Below are 22,104 nucleotides of genomic sequence, written 5' to 3'. Positions count from 1 at the left end.
TTTGACAGCTCCATAAGCTTCCAGCAAAAATTTTGTTTTCCTGATTTCTCTAAAACCATATATCCTTCAGTTGAGGTTGTACAGCGCTCTATTCAGCTAACAAATTTAATGGAAACATTATTCCTCTTTGCAGGACTGATTTATTTCTAGCACCCTTGTGATAATTTCTCATAAAGAAACAACGTAACCGATTAACTTGGCAAAATAACCGTCGTCGATTCGAATGGACTGTGATATAGCAACGGACAGCCCAGTAGCCGCGATTTGCGTTTATAAGAAGTTTTATTTGATATTAATTAAGGATACTTTTTAACACACATCAAGATGTTTGTCAGAATTTCAAATTCATCAATTTTACCATCGTCTCAGTTTTGGAGTAGGTACTGAAAGTACCGAATTGCAAAGAAACTAAACAAAATCTATCTAATGTCAAGTCTCTGAACACAAAATGTAATAATCATGTTTATAAAAGAATAGTTCAGTAGGTACCATCTAAATGTTACGAAATCACAGTTTTTTTTAAATATTTTACCCTTGGCTATTTACATATACACTCAAGTATGAATTTGTTAGCAGCGATGAACGCTGATAAGTAATAATTTTGACTTTGTAAATGATAAAACTGTTTGTGTTCTTTTGTAACAAAGAAAAATATGCACCGTTTTCTACGTTTCGAGAACGTATACAAACGGTATTTTCTGTTTGACAAGTTGGACATGATTTAGTCGGTTTATTCCTTGAGAGGAAATACTTGCGTTACCTTACCAATGCCCTTGCTGGTACCTTCGCGGAACAGAACTCTCATACCTGGTCGCAAGTACTCGGGATGCCGCACAAAGCGGAACAGTACTGTTGCCGTTTGATTGGTTGATATGCCTTCGGAACCGATTCCCATGATGCCCTCGATGATGGCAGTTTGTCGGATGCTTCCAATGTGAACCGTCGTTTGGAACCCTTTGAAGATACGGGTCGCATGAAACAGGACCGATATCTGAGCCTGCGAAAGTTAGTGAGCTTAGTTTAGAAATATGTTTGTGATTGTCCGAAAGCGTTTATATTACCTGAAAGAACCATGTTCCATAAGCGTGGTTCTCCTCGTCATAGTCCGGCAAAATCACCATTCCTCGTCGGAGCACAGGTAGATTGTCTGTGGTGTAGAAAGACAGAGAAGCACTTTGACCCGCTCGAACTACCCGGCAAGGTGCTCGATTTCGGTGTATCGTGTGTATCGTGACAGGAGTAAAAGAGCCGTCCTCCAAGGGTCCAATTCGAATAGGCATATGCTCTGTGATTACTCCCTGACAGAGAAGTCCTCCGACCACGTTGCCGACTTCTGAGACCTTAAAAATTTCATCAATCTGAAATTCGATCGGCTCTTGTTCGAGTCGTTCCTTTTCGGAATTGCTGATTTCTGGCGATAGTACATATAGATATTTGGTCAACAGGTCCAGCCCGTCGCCAGTCACGTTGGAGACACAAAATATGGGAACAATCTGTTCGTGAGTTTGGTGCGCGTTGGCATTCAACACGTCATCCTCGTTGCTTATTAGATATGGCACCTTGCGATAACCTACAGCAGTCAGCAGTTCCTTCAGTTCCAACAAAATTTCGTCTGGCGGTACCAGGTCCATTTTGGTTACCACAATCGAGAACGACATATCGAGTGCATGGACGATGGCCAAGTGTTCCTTGGTCATGTTGCTGATGGTGCTACTAGCTGCCACCACGATCAGTGCATGGTGTGGAGAGTAGCCTGACAGGGCTTGCACAGTCGTTTTAAGATAGCGTCGGTGACCTGCCAGGTCCATGAAAGTGACTAGTTTGGTCGATTTGTCGCTGATTTCTTCGGCCGTCATCATCTCATTATATTTGTAGTTGATGACATTACCCTGGAAACGATAAATTTGAGAGTATAAATAGATAAAAAAAATGAGTAAAATATCACTCTTACCTGTTGATCAAATCCGAGCGTTTCGTGGGAAATACACGATGTCCGACCCGTTTGAATTTCGTGCATATGCCGGAACATGTTCAGACGCGCTCGACCTCTTCCGTTGTCATATTCTCCTTGAGTCAGCACACCCAATAGTGTTGATTTGCCGGCATCGGCACTTCCCAACACGGCTACTCGAACTTCGATGTTGTGCTGATCATCGGGGATCTTGCGCACCAGCACCTCGACCACCGATCGACCGGCCTGCAAAATTTTTCGCCTCAACACGGACGTGGAGGCGTCCAATTTACGAGCCATCTGGTTGAGCGTATACAGCGAGGTAGCCATATCAGTGGCGGTCAGGCCGTGCAATTGTCCCGAATCTGCGACACCAATTTCATATATCGCTTCGCCGTTGCCCTCTCTCAGGCGCCACTTCATTTGGGTGACCAGATGTTCGAAGCGCTGCTTGGAAGGATTGATTAACTTTAGTTTGTACTCGATGTTGCCCAGTTGTGGTTCGGGGGGAAGAATGTCCAAATCAAAGTCCAGCTCCGTCGGAGAATACTGTTGAATCAGATTGAACTGTTGCTGGCGCTGCTGGGACCGGGAGGGTATCTGCACACCGGGCGGTTTGGTCTTGTTCTTGTTGAACAAATCGTCACAGGTCATTAGGAAGTCATCATCGTCGTCGTCTTCCACCATTCGGTTTCCATTGTTCGGCGGATCGCCCAATTCACCGGATGTCGAGGCCGATGGATCGAATAGATCGAAAAAAGAGCTCATTTCGCTGGTTTCGTTTAATGATGTATCTGGAGATATCTGAAATTTCAACCAAGAGAAAACAAGACTTTAAGAAATAGGTTACTAGCTATGGCTACTATTATTTTTTAACAAGATAGAATATCAGAACGACTTTTGATTGTTAAAATGTGGGTAGCTTAGCTGACATCAATCAACCGAATCAAACCAAATCTTCAGAGAACAATAATACACGTGAACTACGCTAAGACATGTTATTGGAAACATTTTAAAATGTCCTACTTGCAACGACTCAGCGCTAAATCCAATGAATTAAATAAGTTTGAACAATATCAGTTTCAGATAAGGCGGATGAAACTGTAGTGGACTGATTTTTGACTGACGCAACAACTCAGATGTTAGGAAATGTTTCCGCTTTTCTTCGTGGTTACTCATCTCTGTAGAAAGTTGCTGATGAGCCGACTAGTTCTGAACAGTTTGTTTTCGCAACACAATGAAACCGGTTTTGTCGGAATGAGTAGGTTTAATAGGTAAAACGTTTGCAAGTGGTTGAGGAGAGCTGTTGATCGTTTTCGACGTTTTTAAAGTAGCTCTACCCTAGCGAAAGACGAAAGAACCGCACATAATAAACTCAGCACTCGTGGAACGAAAACAGCGAACAGAAAACGTGCGGAACGTGTGCTTGCATTAGGTCAGGTACGAGTACACAAGTTGTGGGCAACCGTTCCAGCATTCTATTTTGCTGTGCGTCCTCTGATTATTTATTGAGTTGTGGTATAGACTAGTGTGAAATGAAAAAAGACACTACTATGTTGAACATCCTTTTTCTTGTCGAACTTTTACCATTGCGGTCAGTTATTCATTGTTTTTTGTTTTGTTCGATATATATGGCTTATCTGGATATATCACTCTTATCGATTTAACTAGTGACACTTGTGTGGAGTTCAACATTCCCCCCTTCGAGAAAGGGAAGCATAACAAATTAACTGCAGTTTTGGTTAGCAAGGGGGATTTTCACGTTTAGTCACCTATCTCAACGATCTCAGCTCGTTGCCATACACATCGAAGAACCGAAATCACTGACACACAAACTCCTAAGCTTTGGAAACGATATTGTTATGACTACCTTTGAAAAGCTTCGCCGGGCCCGACATTTGGGGGCAATAGGATTAACGTTTGAGGCTGAGGAGTTGTTTAAGAATCGATGGTCAAATGATGACGTAACAAATTATTTAGTCTATCATAATAAATTCATCATTGGAGCAATTCACGCTCATGACTCAGTCAGGCCAAGTCTCCTCTAGATTAGCAAATGCATCGATAAGATTTTACAAACACATTGAACATAGACAACAAACTCTGTTCGAATCCTGCTTTGCCACCCATACGCGAAGCGCTCGAAGCGTCCAAAAGTCAACAACAAAATCCAACTCAGCTGATCCGTTGCGGCTCAAGCGAGTGTGGCACGGGAAACTGGTTTGCACTTTTTTTTCTTACAATATTTACGGCTGCCTTTCGATGCAATCACAATCACTTTTGTTCTTGTTTGTAGAGCTTCCCCGAATGTGTGCCCTTTGGGTTCCGCTAAGATCAGTATAGATATTCATTAACTATGGGATTCTGTGCCTTATACGAGTACATTCGATCCAGTGTTATTTCTCCCATTGAAGTCACACAACCAATGACCTGAATTGCGTCAGCAAACGGTAAAAAGCTGCTATTTATGTTCACATTTAAAAGCATCGTAAATGTTTTTTTTCTGACTGATCTGTTAGATCGATTTCTTTCCAAAATAAGACTACCTATACCTATACTTATCCAACTTCTCACGCAGAGAAGGATTATTTTAAAAATATTTAGTTCGACACACCAAAAATGGCCATAAGTATTCGGTTGATTGAAAACACAATACCTAATATTTTTTTTTACAATTTTTGAACTGAGTAAACAACTAGAACTTTTGAGGGTACTCCCAGAATTCCAGCGCATAAGTGAACTTGATGCATAAGAGCCAGAGTCCAGCCAGACAAAAGACATAAAAAACAGCTCAACTTTAAGGTGACCTTGCTATCGAATTTCGTTTGACGGTCAGTTTTCTCCATTCCCATCCACTTTAGTTGAGTTTTTTGTTGTTGTCTTGGCCTCAACCTACGAAGGAATCAGCTTCGAATCAGCATCGAACTGCTGAGCAGTTTGAGTATGCATCGAGCGTGTTTAAGCCGTTGACCTTGCACGGTTTAAGAACGATATTGGTACAAAAATAAGAAACGCGCGAATGTTTACAGCTCTCTGAACACGTAAGCAACTTCTCGTTATCTTAAATATTGAGTTTTCCGTTTATGATTTTCAAGTCAAATAATTACACCTAAACTGAGTACATATACTATATAAGGTACGTTTACCTTCGAATTAGTAGCTGAACAAAGCAGTTTTATCGGTTGGGAATAATGCAATAGTTTACGTTTACAATCACAAGGCCTAGTTTCGAACTTTCTTGGTTTTCATTACGGACGGACGCGTTCGCTACACCAAAGGTGACGCGCTGAATATACTACACAGAAAACACCACCGACCGTCTACCGATCTAAATAAGAACTGTTGTCTTCGAGCGGTTCGGTTTTGCTGTTGGGGTGGCACGGGACGGGACGGAGGTTGGATGGATTGGGTTTGGCTGACTGACTAGCAGGCTGGTTGAAGCTTTTTCGCACACTAACCTAGGGTAAACGTATCAGTTTGTTCTTTACTTTGAGAAGTTTTTTTGGAAAGGTTTCTAGAAATGAGACAAATTCAAGTGGTTCGTTTATAATTGTATGTAAAAAATAAATAACGAATTAGAAAAATATTATGCTCGTTTCGATATAGTGCTTATCACCTTCAAAATTTGGTTATATTAAAGCAGCTGAAAAGTATACTGTTTTTAGGGGAAGCCTGTCTTTTGAATTCAGTCTCAGTATTTTTCTTTTTCGATATCTAAACTGAAACAAAAATAGGTAGATTGAACTATTTTACAGCCATAGCTACATGAAAACTTTAGCATGAAATTTATAATAAATTTAACTCACCTAGACTATAATTATAGCTTATAATTATTATCCCTAACATAATCCATTTCAATAGAGAAATATAAAAAGGTACATTATGTATTTCGTTGTTGGTCGCTTTATTGATTGGTGGGATAGAAAAGGCAAGAGAAATTTTCATGCCTCAAATAGAATTGCTGGTTGGTTTGTGAAATGAACGAATGGCGAAAACAATTCTATCCGGCAAAATGTCAACAACAATTGATGGAATTTGCAGGTGCGTTTGGTCGATTTGAATCCGTTTAATAATAGCAAATCTATAGTATCCTACTATTAAACAAATCCAAATCTAAGTGGATAATTTCAGGTATAATTCAGTAACAGAACTTAAATTTTAACATGAATCAGTGGTTGTTTAAAATTGTTGTATCATGTTAAGTAAAGAAAAGTTTTCAATTATCATTAAATTAGTTTATCTACCGTTGTTAAAGTATTGTTTACAGTACAAAATATTAACGTAACAGTCAGCTGTCCCAGCAGGTTTAATGACACAGATGTAATTACGGCAATAACAACAAGCTAGAAATAGAATACCCAGACCAGACCGAATGAGATATATAAGCAAGTGATGGGGACAGCCAAAAGCAAAACAAACCCGATATTTCTGCTTTGGTGTTCAATATTTATAAACTGCAACGTTCAAGTCAAAAGGTTGGAAAAAGGTAAGAATGAAAAAAAAAACCCCACCAAGAAAGTGTCGAGTCAAAATAAACAATCGAATGAAGAAAAAAAAAGGGAAATAGAAACAAAACTGAATTAATGAAAGTCCGCTACCCGATGTTTTCGATTTGCTGATGAGCGTACGTAACGAACAAACGAACGACAAATCAGTATCGGAAGGTGAAAAATAAAAATAACAAAAATATAATATAAAACTGAAAGTTGAAAACCGCGGGTTCACGGGGAAGCTTTGAGCTGATAAAAATAAAAAGAAAACTGGCCATTGGTAATGCGGTCACTTTGGCTGATTTAATCTTTGTTGATAAACAGTGTGAGGTGAACGTTTCGTACTTTTTTTTTATTAGTTTGCATTTTTTTTTTCAGAATTTCAGAACAATTTATGCTGTTTCCCAATGGATGTAGGTACAAAATTTTGATCATGAGAACAATTTTTGTTGCGGTTGTTAGTATTTTCTTTTACAGGGACACAGACATTTCGTTAGATAAAAATATCGATATGGAAACTTACACAAGAAATCGATCCGACTTGGTGCCTTTAAAACAACTTTTTCCGTACTTCCGAAGCTGATTTTCACTTCACTTCACTTTTAAACTATTATTCGATTAACGGGAGGGAACTTAGTACATTTTTGCTATCTTTTGCTAGCGTCCAACAGTTTCTTTGTGCGAAAATAAACTGGGATCACCGCGTTCGCGACGTCTTTTTCGTAAAGTGTTCGTTTTCTTGGCAATATGACGAAATGGTTGAGCAAGAAAAACGAAAAGCAAACGCAATGACAGCAAGCGAAAGGCTCGTTTCCAATGCAACTTTCGAAGCGTTTGTAAACAGCAGAAAAGCCGGTAAAGGGAAGAAACGCTTTAAAATTACATACAATCAGGAGCAAGCGTTTCGAAAGCATACCATTAGTTGCGCTACTCTCCGCTAGGCAAGAGTTTATTTGCAGTTTCCACGTTCATGCAAGCTTTTACAAAATTCAAAGTTTGCACGCTACAACCCACTTGGGATAATAAAAAGCCATTAAACGAAAAGAATATAAACAAGGATACACGCATCTCAAAAGTTTGATATCAGAATCAGAATCAGATATCAGAATCAGAATTCGGAGACCATAATTCAAAATCCAAAATCAGAACCACAAACTCAGAAATTTTAACATAATATATTAGGGGAGATAAGGGCATAACGAGCACCCAGGGCATAATAATCACTACTCTTTTCTACGAAAGTACGTATTTTCTTAAATAATTATTCATGAGGATTTGTTTCGTACTTCCTATAGCATTAATTTTTCAGAAAAACAGGAATATCCTTATCATCTGTACAGAGATACGTACATAATAACATTAATGAAAATTATAAAAATGACAAAAATGCAGAATGACAAAAATGACAAAAATGACAAAAATGACAAAAATGACAAAAATGACAAAAATGACAAAAATGACAAAAATGACAAAAATGACAAAAATGACAAAAATGACAAAAATGACAAAAATGACAAAAATGACAAAAATGACAAAAATGACAAAAATGACAAAAATGACAAAAATGACAAAAATGACAAAAATGACAAAAATGACAAAAATGACAAAAATGACAAAAATGACAAAAATGACAAAAATGACAAAAATGACAAAAATGACAAAAATGACAAAAATGACAAAAATGACAAAAATGACAAAAATGACAAAAATGACAAAAATGACAAAAATGACAAAAATGACAAAAATGACAAAAATGACAAAAATGACAAAAATGACAAAAATGACAAAAATGACAAAAATGACAAAAATGACAAAAAATGACAAAAATGACAAAAATGACAAAAATGACAAAAATAACAAAAATGACAAAAATGACAAAAATGACAAAAATGACAAAAATGACAAAAATGACAAAAATGACAAAAATGACAAAAATGACAAAAATGACAAAAATGACAAAAATGACAAAAATGACAAAAATGACAAAAATGACAAAAATGACAAAAATGACAAAAATGACAAAAATGACAAAAATGACAAAAATGACAAAAATGACAAAAATGACAAAAATGACAAAAATGACAAAAATGACAAAAATGACAAAAATGACAAAAATGACAAAAATGACAAAAATGACAAAAATGACAAAAATGACAAAAATGACAAAAATGACAAAAATGACAAAAATGACAAAAATGACAAAAATGACAAAAATGACAAAAATGACAAAAATGACAGAAATTGTAAGTAGTTGACATGATTTTTAAATAAACATGGAAACAAATTTACTGCAAATCGTCACTGGCAAATGAAAGAACCATTTCATTTTCGGTAACCTTAGCTTCAATTATGCTTCGGATGTGGGATTGTGATATATATAAGTGGATAACAGTAATAAGAAGTTTTTTTTTTCAAATATTTTTTCATAATATTGTAAGGAATATATTTCATATGCGTTTTCGTTCGTCTCTAAGGCCAAAAATAAAAATCAAAAAACAAACATGTAGATTGTAGGTATTTGGTATTAAACTGGGTTGCATAAACAAGAAGATTCAATAGAAACACAGACGAAAAAAAATCCCAATTGACAATAGAATCCCTAATCAATTTAGACAACATCGTTCTATATTTATAATGTAATACAGAAGCCTATAATATAGGAGAGGTTTTCCAAGCGAAACCCGCGATTTGAAACTAAACTTCCAAGTAAGTTGTTTTTTTTTCTTCTCTTTTTACGATATAGTACAGTGAGTAGTGCGATTCGATCACGCATTACGATAACTTTTCTTTCTTTTTTATTTTCGATGATTTAATTTAGCATTTTTGTGTGTGTTTTTAACAACGTTCATCCGGTAGGTAGGTGTTAGTATAATAAATTAAAGCAGCGCCATTTTTTTCCACAAAGCCTAAGATTCTTCCTCTATTTGCGTTTAAGGTTGTTCGTTGTAGAGTGATCCAAATCAGCTGAACATTTTACGCTTTTTAGACTGAATTGATCATTGGCCTACCCGAAGTTCACATGCACAATCTGAGCCCGATCGGACGTATGAACTTTAGAAATATTTTGTTTGGGACAAGCATTAAAATCATCTAACACTTTTTTTTTCTACATCCGCCAATCTATTTTGAAGTTTTTTTTAATGCTCAAATTAGGACAAACATTTCATTTCAAGACCTCATTTTGATAAGAGTTTTATTTAAAAAGTAACATAGCTATGCACAATGGGTCATTTTCGATTTTCTTAAACCCTTGAGTCTTAAAAGCTTCGTTTTGGTTCAAAACTCATCCATGATTTCTAGCAGAATTTCTAAGTAACGTTTAGGTACATGAGTAAATTTGAACTTTTATGTTTGTATGGGAAAATTGAATATTTTGTACTGAAAAATCAACATCACTATTGTTTCTTCTGTAGGACTGAGTCTGCTTATGGTTTTTGTGCCAATTTATAAATTTTCTAAGGGAAATTTTCCGCTGAACAGCTTTGTCAAAGACCGTAGCTTCGTATCTTACTACCTATACATAAAATTTATTAGGTGTTTGATGGTGTAGAGTCTTGCAGTTGTAAAAGTTGTTGCGATTCACCTCAGTGTATAACACTTGTAATAATCCATTAGGAAACCCCTCGGTTGTCAAAGTGTTTCTCTGTGTGTGTAATCGATTTACGGGGACGAACAACCAAGCCGAATGATAATCGCTCTCTTTGACGGCAACCACGAAGCAGGACGGACGTGTTTGGCTACAACTGCGTACCACGAGGTTCTACAATTTGGCGCAGCCGGTGAAAACAAAATGGTGAGTTGGAAAATCGGGATTAGAAAATTCGCGTGAATATCTAAATTTCGAAATAGTGGAAGCATTAAGTACCCCAGTAGAATTTACAAGTGTCCAAAATTTGAATAGACGAATGAGGTTCGTTTGTGAAAACTAGAAATTCAATTCCGGGAGGCTCAGAATAATGCGCGTGTGTAATGAATAAATTAGTAAATGTTTTGTGCTGTAAAATTTATCTCACTGATTAAAACAGGAAGTTCGGTAGAATCCGGGAAACTGAAACGAAATATAAGCGAGGCCGGTGAAATCCGTAGTGCTGGAGGAAAATTAAGCGAGTCCGGTGGAATCCGAAGCGCTGTGTTCAAAAAAAAAAAAAGAAAATGAGAAGCGAGACCGGTGAAATCCGAAGCGCTGTGTAAAAAAAAGAAGAAGCGAGACCGGTGAAATCCGAAGCGCTGTTTGAAAAAAAAAACGAAAAAGCGAGACCGGTAAAATCCGAAGCGCTGTACTAAAGAGAAATTAAAAAAAATTGAAGCGAGACCGGAGGAATCCGAAGCGATGTAACTAATTGAAAATTTGCAAAAAAAAAAATAATAAGAAAAAAAGGTGTTGTAGTTCTAAATGACAACCAGAACTCTAGTACCGCAACGTAAAAGTGAAGTCAATTTGTTATGATAGTGGCAATTGAAATTGGATGAAAAGGAATTATTATATTGAAAAAATTTAAAAATTGTATATCAATCTGCTAGAGGAAAAATGAAGATTACTGATTGAAGTTTTGTTCTTCAAATTTCAGATGAACGGAGAAGACAAATTGCGTTACCCTTTGGCTCAGTTTAACGATGCAGTCGATGCCCAGGACTTGCGAAGAGAATGGGAAGAGTGGCACCGGGCTTTCGAACTCATCATGCAGTTACGGGAAATGGAATCTCAACGCGAGAAGTTGGCAACAATGCTGGCCATGGGAGGAAGAGGACTGCAGCGGATTTTCTACAATCTACGGGCAGTACCTGATGAGTTTTATCCTGAGCCAGTCAAGGTCCCTCTTATGCCAAGAGAAGTGCCCGAGTATGACAACGCTGTTAAGCGCTTACAAGCATTTTTTGTTGGTAAGCGGAATGATCGTGTGGAACTCGAAGTTTTTCGTGGTCTGAGACAGAAACCTGAGGAGTCGTTCAATGCCTTTATCCTCGGACTCCGAACACAAGCGGCTCGCTGTGAATTCCGCGATCGTGAAGACACAGAGATTTTACAGCAGATCACGATCGGCGCTCGGGACGAAAAAGTACGAGATAAGGGTCTGGAGAGCGTAATGAATTTGGACGAGCTAATCAATTACGCCATCAACCGGGAAATTCTTGTTAGACAGAGAGAGAAGGAGAGAAGCCAATCGGAAGTCAACAACATTTCGGTCAGAAGGAATACTTGGAGACCACAGCGCTACGAGCATTCGTTCACAAAGCGTACAACTCCTTTCCGTCCGGATTTTAGAAGAGGTGCAGCTCGTATTCAGCGAGGAGAGCAGTGTTGGCGTTGTGGATCATATAATCATGGATCGGAGTCACTTGAGTGTTTGGCACGTGGAGCTATCTGTAACCGTTGTGGACAGAGTGGTCACTATGCCAGGAAGTGTGATGGAACTCATTCATCGCCGTCATCGAAAAAGCCTGCTGTCAGACGTCGAAACGAAGCTAACTCGCTTGTTGATTCGAAAGAACATTGGAAAGCAGAAATCCCACACCGCCCGACAACGGAAGATATTGCCAAGGTAGAATGATTTCGTTTTGAAGATTAATTGAACTGTTTGTTTTCTTTAATTATTAATAAAATAAGGTTTCGTAGAACCTCGGAATTGATGAACTGAATAAAATGAATTTTTGAATTAAAAAAAAAAATCTTCTTCTCATTAGGTGGATGGTCATGTCCTTGACAGCGGTCTTGTCACTTGTATGATCGACAAAACGGCGGTAGAATTTCTTATAGATTCTGGAGCATCGATTAACACAGTTACTGAAGAAGCGTGGGACGTTATACAGCAACGAAATACAAAAGTATTCAACTATAGAACGAAATGTGATCGCCAATTCAACGGTTATGCTAGCCAAGAACCTTTGCAGGTTAAGGCGATGTTTGAAGCATGGCTGTCAATCAACCCAGTGAAGCCCAAGTGTTATGCGGAATTTTTCGTGATCGAAGGAGCTCAAAGATCGTTGTTGAGTAAAAGCACAGCTGAGGAGCTTAAGGTCCTTAAGGTTGGGCTACATGTGTCTAACATTGATGGGTTGGTCAAACCGTTTCCGAAGTTTCCTGGAATATTAGTCAAGTTGTCTATTGACGACCGGATCATTCCAAAGAAAGTAGCCTATCTTAGGGTACCAGCAGCCATGGAGCAAAAAGTCAACGACAAACTAGAAGAACTGTTATTGAGTGATGTCATAGAAAGAGTCGTGGGCTCCCCCGAGTGGATTTCCCCGATGGTAGTGGTACCGAAAGGTAAGGATGATGTTAGAATATGCATCAATATGAAGAATGCTAATGAAGCTGTCCAACGTGAACATTATCCACTACCAGTTATCGACACTTTTTTGAATAAATTGAAAGGTTCAAAATTTTACTCGAGGTTGGACATAACATCTGCTTACCATCACGTTGAGCTTCATCCAGACTCCCGGAGCATTACAACTTTCATGACGGGAAAAGGACTCATGCGATTCAAGCGTCTCATGTTCGGGATTAACGCAGCTCCTGAAATTTTTCAGAGGATTATGACCGAGATGCTGAGAGGAATTGAGGGAGTTATAATATATATAGACGATATCGTTGTGTTCGGAAGGACTCGTGAAGAACACGATGCGCGACTGGAGGAAGTCCTCCGTGTTTTGAAAGATAATAATGCTTTACTCAACAAAGAGAAATGCGTCATTGGAGTACAAGAAATGGAGATACTCGGATTTAAAGTGAGTACTACTGGGATTAGTCCTTCTGAAGAAAAAGTATCTGCCATTAAGAATTTTCGCCTGCCGTCATCTAAAGAAGAGGTACGTAGCTTCTTGGGACTCGTTAACTTTGTGGGCCAGTTCATCCCCGATCTTTCGACCAGATCTGAGCCTTTGCGGATGTTTGTACGTGGAGAAATTGATAAATTTGGTGATAATCAGCAGAAAGCCTTTGATGATCTACGTAACGAGCTGGTTAATAACGTGCGCAAGCTTGGATTTTTCGATCCGTGTGATACGACTGAACTTTATGTTGATGCCTCACCAGTCGGGTTGGGGGCAGTGTTGACGCAGAAGGATCATAAGGGTGTTTCTAGAATCATAAGCTTTGCGTCAAAGGGATTGACGCCTGCCGAGCGAGTGTACCCACAAACCCAGAGAGAGGCATTGGCGGTTGTGTGGGCGGTGGAGAAATTTTACCTCTACCTGTTCGGCCTCGAATTCACCGTATTTACAGACCATAGGACACTGGAATATATTTATGAAGGCAAGCATCAAAACGGAAGACGAGCCTGTTCAAGGGCTGAAGGTTTTGCACTTCGTTTACAACCTTATAATTTTCGTGTTCGATATATTCCAGGTAAGAATGGTTGACATCGTTTTAAATTAAGTAAAGTAACAGTAATTGTTTTATTCCAGGAGCAAGAAATATTTCTGACATCCTCTCCCGTCTAGTTACACAGTGCGATGCAGCGTTTGATGAAGGTTCAGATCACTTTCTGTTTGCGTTAAACGAAGGTCTTTCTGCGATAACTTTGAAAGAGATTCAGAAAGAAACAGAGGCAGATCAGGTTTTGATGGCAGTGATTAACGCCCTTAAAACAGATAAGTGGGAAAAAGAGCTTTTCCGGTACCAAGCTTTTCAAAATGAGTTAGGATCAATCGATGGAATCGTAGTCAGGAATGACAGGATTGTACTTCCTAAAAAGTTGCGATCGAGGGCATTGCAAATCGCGCACAAAGGGCATCCCGGTATCGTTGCAATGCGACGAAACTTGAGGGAGAAGTTATGGTGGCCCTGTATGGACCGCGATGTGAATGAAACTGTACAACAATGCGCTGGTTGCTCCGCCGTTAGTAGACAGAATCCACCCGAGCCAATGATAATGGCATTGCAAATCGCGCACAAAGGGCATCCCGGTATCGTTGCAATGCGACGAAACTTGAGGGAGAAGTTATGGTGGCCCTGTATGGACCGCGATGTGAATGAAACTGTACAACAATGCGCTGGTTGCTCCGCCGTTAGTAGACAGAATCCACCCGAGCCAATGATAAGAACGGAGATGCCTGAACGTGCTTGGCAGCAGATAGGAATTGACTTTTTCTCTGCCAAAGAGTGTGCCACGTTCTTAGTGACCGTGGATTACTACAGCCGGTTCTTATCAGTATCTGAAATGAAAATCACAAATGCGGCTAAGACTATTGAAGTGTTGGAGGCCCTATTCCGTGAGCATACTTATCCGGAAACTATACGTTGCGATAATGGCCCTCCATTCTCCAGTGTAGAGTTTTCTGAATATTGCACTAGTAGAAACATTCGATTGGTCCACGCTATCCCTTATTGGCCTCAGATGAACGGGCTAGTCGAGAGGCAGAACCAAGGGATATTGAGGGCATTGCGCATTGCGAAAGTAACCCAAACTGACTGGAGAAAAGCCTTGCAAGATTATGTGTATATGGTTAATACCACGCCTCATTCGACGACGGATAAAGCACCGTTTGAACTGCTAACAGGAAGGCCAGTTAAGGACTTATTACCCTCTCTAAGAACGGACCCCAACTGGATGAGAGATGAGAGCACACGGGAAAAAGATGCAATCCGGAAAGTGAAGGGAGATCTACGCAGATGAACGCAGAAAGGCTAAAACTTCCGAAATAGAAGTCGGTGACAAAGTGATGATACGGAACTATGAAGCGGGTAAGTTGGAGCCCAAGTTTCGGCTGGAAAAATATACAGTCATCGAAAAGACAGGAAGTGACACATTAGTAGCGAATGAAGACGGAACAACGTATCGCCGTCCAATTTCCCATTTGCGGAAGTTTCCTTTGCAGAAGACAACAGAGGATGTCACTGAACGAATGACGCAAGAAGACGTTATCGTTTCGTCCGATAACTCAGAATCTGACAGTCCAGTAAAAATGAATCTGGGTAATAAAAGAAAACACCAGGAAGTGGATAATAATGATGGAGTCGATAGCAAAGAACTTCCACCGAATCGTCCAACTAGACCGAAAAAGCTCCCTTCGCGATACATGGATTAAAACATTTTTTTTTTTTGGCTATTTTTCTGTTAAATAAATCGAATTTGTCATTGGATACTTAATTTTTCTTTGGTTTTTTTGTTTAGAGGAGGAAAGGGATGTAGAGTCTTGCAGTTGTAAAAGTTGTTGCGATTCACCTCAGTGTATAACACTTGTAATAATCCATTAGGAAACCCCTCGGTTGTCAAAGTGTTTCTCTGTGTGTGTAATCGATTTACGGGGACGAACAACCAAGCCGAATGATAATCGCTCTCTTTGACGGCAACCACGAAGCAGGACGGACGTGTTTGGCTACAACTGCGTACCACGAGGTTCTACAGATGGGAGCATGTCTTTTGGCATTGACAAACAATAAATTCAATTGACATCACCGTGAATGCGTAGCTAGGTATTGCATGTCTACTTTTCATGCAAAGCTTAGCGATTCCTCAATTGAATTTATTGTTTGTCAATGCCAAAAAATATGCCCCCCTAAAACTCATATTTAATAACTTTTTTTTTGTGTAGGAAATAAGATACGAAGTTACAGTCGAAGTTCAAATTTACTCATGTAAACGTTACTAAAAATTCTGCACAAAATCATGGATGAGTTTTGTACCAATACAAAGCTTTTCAGGGTTTGAGAAATTCGACAATGACCCCAAATCGACTCAAATCAACCCTCTATAGAAATGAAGGCAGTAATCGAATCCTAATAAATATTATTTCTCGTCATTTGTCAATAGAAATAGGCTCCAGCAGTGACTGTTCGTCGATTTTGACATACACTAATGGACATAAGTATTCGACACTTTCAGTGTTCTGTGTACATTTTCGTTGTTTTTACATATTCTCTCCTTCTTATGGAAGAAGAGTTGAGTATAGGAAATTTCATGTCATTAGATAGAGAACATTTCCCATAATTCACTTTTTAATTTTATACTCGTTTTTAGGAGTCGACACTTTGGTTGTAAAGTTAAGAATAATAAGAATAAAAGCAGAATTAAACATTTATGCAGAGAATTAATGCTGCTTTTGAAACAGCTAATTGCCAATAGAGAATAGATAAAACTTTGATGTGCAAACCTTGAGCTGATGTGAAGAAGCTCCTGAAATATATTTACATACCACAGGTCTACAAAATCTATTATTATGCTTGGTATCAAGAGTTTGGAAGCCAATTAAACCACACCCCTCCCCCCTTAGGGTTCAAATATGCCAAGCAAAATGTTCTTCTCTTAACTAAAAATTTCAAATTATAAATCAAATTTTGATGAACGACTAAATAAATCATTCAAGAGTAACAATCTCGACTTAGAACCTAGAAAAAATTTCTAACTTGTTGATATGATAGAATCTTAGCCCCAAATATCAAATTCCAAAAAGATTAGACATAGCTTGCCAAATCGCTCAGATTTTGCCCGAATTTTGTCACTTTATTTGTAAAATCAAACAAAAATGTAAATTGATTCATTAATACCAATCAAGTATTTTGCGTCTAAATTTTTTGAGTAAATTTTATCAGAATTAATGTGAACGATTTTTTTAAAGATTAAAATGATTTTCCCGGATTTGCACGGCTTCGATACTTGGGGAAAAATATCTGGAAAGCTTAGGACAGAATAATTCCGGTTTTTGTGGTTCCAAATTTGCTTATAAACATTAAAATTCGATGTCTGTAATAAGAATTCGTATTCTGTATCCTGTTTTTTGTTACTGATCTTCAGTTTGGATAATCATTGGGAAAAATCCTGATTCGAATCTCGGTTTTGCATTTCAATTTTTGATGTTTGAAACTCATCTTTTCGAAATGAGAAAAGGGAATATTTAAAATTACAAACCATTTTTAAGATTTCGAAGTTTACTTTTGATTCTTATGCAGAATCTAAAGAAAGTTTTATAATGGTGATCCCGAATTGAAAAATCTGAAACCGTTTCATCATTCCCAAACTTCCTTCAGATTCACAGTAAAATTTCGAATAAACAACTGAAAAAATAATTCACATTGAAAGCCCACAACACAAAATTCAGATAAGAGATTTTGCTCTAAATTTCGCTTTTTTCTCATAATTAGTAACAATTGTTATCTGGAACTTAGATTCAAAAATAGTTTTTAAATTCGGAACTTCGTTTCAGAAGGCAGCACTAGAAATAATCGGAATCAGAAATAAAAATTCATATTCAGTTCGAAGTTAAGTTTTATAATCACGATTAAAATATAAATGTGAGAATTTCATAAAGGATTAAAAACATGCGATCGCAGTTTCATAATTTTGATTCTAGATACAAAATTACAATTTTATATTCAATCGAAGTCAGTTTGGAACACATACCAGAAGAAATCACTAATATAAAAAAAATAGATTTTTTAGAAACCTAGATTTATTTTTTATAAATTCAACTTAAAACATATTTGACTGGTTTTAGTTAACATTATTTATCCTGCAGTTTTTTCTTAAACAAAGTTTCAAACTAAAATCTTAAATTTTGATCAAATTTTCAAGAGTAGAAAGTAAATTGATGTGAATCGCAAACTCAATCTGTTACTTTAATTCCTAAATATTACAATTTTTCTTACCAAAGTCTCAAATGGTCATGCTTGTGGGTAAAAAGAACTAAAATCTTCAAATCCTTAATTGTTTTTTTAAAATTTCTTGAAAAAAATGGCAACTTCTTGAACTTATTCTCGAAAGCTAGAAATTAAAATAATTGAAACCTAAGTAATTATATGAAACCTTCCATTTTTTTAAATTTTTAATTTATGCATTTTCAAGCAAAAATGTCATACATAGGCAAAATGTTGTTACCAAAACCCCATGAGTCGGTTCTTCCTACGCCCATGACTCACAAAATTTTCTTCGGAAAAAATCTTCTGTTATGTACGTTTTTACCCATGATAACACTTTAAGATGTATTTAGAATAAGTTTGTGGTGTTCGGTATGCAACAAATAAGTCTTCAAACCATTCTCCTCCCATAAACAAAATGTCTGAATGTTCCATACATACTTCAGCTTCCCTTGGGGGTTACCATATCCTGTGACGCCGAAAGGAGTACCTACAATGGGATAACTCAAACGCCGCCAGTGAGCTGAAAGTTAATTGTTGATTTAAAAAATATACTATATCCAGATACTTATAATTTGAAATTATGTTCTATTTTTGGTATTTTTTTAAATAATAAGTTAAAGGCTCAGTTTTGTGATTTATTCAAAAAAAAAATCGCCGAAAAATTCGAGACTTCTCGGAAACTTTCAAAAACCTAATTTTTATGACCATTCCCAAATATATTTAATTATACTCATCCTTTCATTCATGATTGGATTGGAAATAGTTTTTTTTTCGTTCGGTAGTCCTGTTCAATTTTATCCGGAATTTTAATTTTTCCTTAAGTTTCAAATTCAAAGGTTTCTGCTGGGATTCCGGAGAAAAATCTTGAGCCATCACCATTTGGGAGCAACTTAAAGAATATTTTCTTCAGTAGAAAAAAAACATCGCTAAAACGTGTTCAAAGGACGCTTGACTGAACCCAATTGCTATGGTGATGCTGATAGACTTGCCAGATTGCCCGGTCTTACCCGGACTTTCCCGGATATTTGACACAAAATTTAGGAAAAGTTCGATCCGGCCCGGTTGCCCGGATTTCGTAGAAAAAAGCCTGGATTTTGCACAGATATATTCACTTTCTTTCCAAAATTTAACAAATTACTCAAACTGAGTTATTATAATTTGTTATTTTTGCGTCCAAAAACGATATTTTTTAGCAAGTTCAATCTGAATAATGATGAACAATTTTTCGGAAGCCTAAAATAGGATTTAAAATATGCTGATTAGTTTTAATGTAAAAATATATTTTAAAGTGCCCTTTTTTTTATTTAATAATTACGAGTTATTTAATTTTTTAAATGATTTTCTGTGTTGAACCAATGAATTTAAATTTAGGCTTAATTTAGGTTTTTCCAGTGTCACTCAATGAAGCTGCACAAAAGCACTGACCACACTGACATGACACTTAGAACAAAAATTCAACCATTTTCTGTCTAATTTTTTGTTGTCAGATTTTGCAGGCTCGCAATACCGACGGCAGGTGGCGAACCTGAAAAATTTGACAAAAAATGCCCTGTGGGAAAGATGGCCCTGTTTAGCCCGATTTTATTGTAGAAATTGCGTGTTTTATTTTTAAAGTTGGGTGGCATTTCCTAACTTGGATAGAATTTCTTCAAATCGATCGATGCGCACTCTGGAATCGACATTGCGTACTGTTGGAAAAATTATCCAGAAAACGAAATCGAGTGTCCAGTCAGTATGGTCAGTGATAAAAGTGTTACCAATTTAATTCTTACAACCTTATCGATGAATGTGGAATGTCATGTTCTTTAGATAAGAACATTTCTAGTTTTGAAAATCATAAATGGGTAAAAGAAGATTAGAAAAAAATGACAGGAGTTGAAAATGATTGAGGAATGATTTTATAAGAAGCGTTTTCATCAAGCATGAACCAACTATTTTGAAGATGTAGAATCGAAGAAGGTTGATAATACCAAAAAAGTTTTCTCAGGAAAAAAGTGGGACATTTTGAGAAAAAGATAGAAGGCGGGACATGGAAGCAAGGTTGCCGGAATCACAGAAAAAAATCTGAAATTTCACAGAATATTAAGAAAATTTTCATCTCAGAATATGTGTAGCAAATACCGACTTTTATGAAAAATCACCTTTTTCAAAGCTTTTAGAGAAACCACTTTTGGCCATGTTTTTATAATCAGGTTTTAAAATCAAACGTCAGGAAGATCAAATCTATCATCAAATCAATGTTCGGCATAAATGGATAAAATCTTTATCATTCAAGAATTACTACCATGAATTTTGACATGTTTGAGTCTAGTTATATATTAAAATCATACTAAAAAAGGGAACCCACAGATGGATATCCATAATAAAATGAGCTGCATTAAATTAGTGAACGTATCCCTAATATAAACTTTTGGTAGAACAATGCTCAATTTTAGCCTGAAGAGCGTAAGATTCATCAAGTTCAATTTAAAACATTTAAATTTGGACCACTCTATCTACATATGTTCAATCTACATATGTGCAATTCAAATGTCGTCTATCTTACAAGGATTTTTTTACGTGTCTGTATTATGTTAGAATTTGGATTTAGTTGGAAAAGGGGGAGGGTTTTCCTAGTTTTTTTTTATTTGTGTGGAAATATACATACGTCTTATAAGCTTGGTTCGCTATGTACACGATTCTTTTTTTCTGGGTTTGTTTTTCTTCGTTGGGTCGATTATTAGTCTAGAGAAGATGTTAGTAAGATTTATTAACTAAGTTGGTAGTACTCGGGTGCGAAATCGTTCGCAAGGTTGCTCAGAAAGTTGAAATCCGACGACGAGTTGGAGTTTTCCAGACTGGCCGGGACCAGGTTTGCGTTCGGGCCACCGGAATTGGGTCCGTAGGCGTTTGCCCCGCCACTTCCGGTCGACTGGTGCGGATTGTGGTGATGGTGCAGCGGATGGTGATGGTAGAGCAGTTCCGGATGTGGCTGGTGGTTGAGTTCCATCATGCTGGCAACACTGTTACTGTTGTTGCTGCTGTTGCTGTTGCCGCTACCGGGATGGAATGGATGGTTGTTGAACTGGTGCGCTTCGTAGAATTGCTGTTGCTGCTGGTGATGATTGGGGGGAAGATTGAAGCCGTCCCCATTGTCCACAACCATGGGAAAGTTGCTACCTGGCGCGTAGTCGCCGATGGGAGACTGCATGTTAGCTGCCGAAATGGAACCACTTCCTCCTCCGCCTCCGCCTCCGCTACCATGATGATGATGATGATGTGGGTGCGGATGGGAATGGGGATGATGGTAGCCACCCGCGGATCCATCATATTGGTAGTACGATTGAAGCTTGGGGTCGTAGTAATTGCCGTTGAATTCCCCGTGAGTGTCGTACTCGTTGTGGTAGCACTGTGCACTATTAAATGGAACACTGCCGGCACCACTGCCATTGGTTGCGTTATCGTTGGCGTAGTAATGGGTGGCCGTCTGGTGATGGCCAGTTGTGGTTGCTCCACTGCCAGACGGTGGAAACCCATCATGATGGACTTGCGCTCTCGAAATCGGATGATTCGGATCCGGGTGTAGTCGGTTGCAAAAGTTTTTCACATTGATAGCACCAGCAGCTGTGCCAGGTGCGAAGTCTGACTTCTGCATCGATGTCGGATTTTGATTAATGTACGGATTCGATGCTTTGCCAAACTGATGATGGTACGGACCCATCTCGGACTTGGTCGGGTAGTATCCGGTGCCGGATCCGGAACCGGGCGATGGGACATGATGGTCGAAGTTGCTCGTATGGGACTGTCCCTGCTGCTGCTGCTGCTGCGTTCCCGGGCCAGATTTCCCTCGCGCCATCAACGGATACAGTCCTATCTGATGATTGTAGCCCGCCGGTACGCCGACGTTATTATTGTTGGCAAGTGGCTCAGCAGACGAAGAAATCACATTCGCCGCAGCCGGTGGCACTTGAATCGGATTTATACCGGAATCCTTTTTAAACGAATCATGAATTTTGCCGCCCTGGCTCAACAGTTTCGAGTTTATCGATCCCTCCTTCTTGCCGCCACCATTCGATGAAGACTATAAAAGACGAGAAAATTAAATT

The 22,104-nt window shown here is 38.2% G+C and overlaps 4 protein-coding genes across 5 annotated transcripts in view; 2 read left to right on the top strand and 2 right to left on the bottom strand.

The window, feature by feature from the left end:
* Window positions 1-263: 263 nt before the first annotated feature.
* Window positions 264-7,180, bottom strand: LOC129740184 (GTP-binding protein 2). 2 transcript variants are annotated; one of them, XM_055731803.1, is made up of 4 exons: window positions 6,965-7,180; window positions 1,952-2,755; window positions 1,062-1,889; window positions 264-997 (listed from the first exon to the last, which is right to left on the bottom strand). In XM_055731803.1, exons 2-4 carry the CDS (start codon window positions 2,717-2,719, stop codon window positions 731-733), a joined length of 1,863 nt encoding a protein of 620 aa, XP_055587778.1. In that variant the 5' UTR covers window positions 2,720-2,755; window positions 6,965-7,180; the 3' UTR covers window positions 264-730. The 2 variants fall into 2 exon arrangements, with proteins under 2 accessions (XP_055587778.1, XP_055587784.1); XM_055731809.1 differs by lacking the exon at window positions 6,965-7,180 and adding an exon at window positions 5,098-5,295.
* A 1,722-nt stretch (window positions 7,181-8,902) lies between these two features.
* The window catches only part of LOC129740147 (homeotic protein proboscipedia), a 280,261-nt gene continuing 267,059 nt past the window's right edge, over window positions 8,903-22,104 (bottom strand). The window contains exon 6 of the mRNA XM_055731757.1: window positions 8,903-22,079. Within this exon, the coding sequence (XP_055587732.1) occupies window positions 20,769-22,079 (1,311 nt within the window). The 3' untranslated portion in view covers window positions 8,903-20,768. The remainder of the gene's footprint in view (window positions 22,080-22,104) is intronic.
* Window positions 10,045-12,179, top strand: LOC129740163 (uncharacterized). Its single transcript, XM_055731775.1, has 2 exons — window positions 10,045-10,234; window positions 11,010-12,179. Exons 1-2 carry the CDS (start codon window positions 10,127-10,129, stop codon window positions 11,988-11,990), a joined length of 1,089 nt encoding a protein of 362 aa, XP_055587750.1. The 5' UTR covers window positions 10,045-10,126; the 3' UTR covers window positions 11,991-12,179.
* On the top strand, window positions 12,163-15,059 carry LOC129738220 (uncharacterized protein K02A2.6-like). The gene is made up of 2 exons (XM_055729410.1): window positions 12,163-13,789; window positions 13,849-15,059. The coding sequence occupies exons 1-2, from the start codon at window positions 12,163-12,165 to the stop codon at window positions 15,057-15,059; spliced, it is 2,838 nt and encodes a 945-aa protein (XP_055585385.1).

This window comes from Uranotaenia lowii, chromosome 1 (genome assembly GCF_029784155.1).
Source record: "Uranotaenia lowii strain MFRU-FL chromosome 1, ASM2978415v1, whole genome shotgun sequence".
In the NCBI taxonomy this organism is placed as follows: Eukaryota; Metazoa; Arthropoda; class Insecta; order Diptera; family Culicidae; genus Uranotaenia; species Uranotaenia lowii.
Note: the sequence above shows the minus strand (reverse complement) of the source record. Positions and strands in the feature narration are given on the sequence as shown.

Excerpts from the sequence above, each read along its gene's own strand:
- LOC129738220 (XM_055729410.1), top strand. The coding sequence starts at position 12,163 with ATGATCGACAAAACGGCGGTAGAATTTCTTATAGATTCTGGAGCATCG. Across the intron at positions 13,790-13,848 it reads TCGTGTTCGATATATTCCAG|GAGCAAGAAATATTTCTGAC; the intron begins GTAAGAATGGTT and ends GTTTTATTCCAG.
- LOC129740184 (XM_055731803.1), bottom strand. The coding sequence starts at position 2,719 with ATGAGCTCTTTTTTCGATCTATTCGATCCATCGGCCTCGACATCCGGT. Across the intron at positions 1,890-1,951 it reads CGCTCGGATTTGATCAACAG|GGTAATGTCATCAACTACAA; the intron begins GTAAGAGTGATA and ends TATCGTTTCCAG. Across the intron at positions 998-1,061 it reads ATGGAACATGGTTCTTTCAG|GCTCAGATATCGGTCCTGTT; the intron begins GTAATATAAACG and ends TAACTTTCGCAG.
- LOC129740163 (XM_055731775.1), top strand. The coding sequence starts at position 10,127 with ATGATAATCGCTCTCTTTGACGGCAACCACGAAGCAGGACGGACGTGT. Across the intron at positions 10,235-11,009 it reads CAGCCGGTGAAAACAAAATG|ATGAACGGAGAAGACAAATT; the intron begins GTGAGTTGGAAA and ends TTCAAATTTCAG.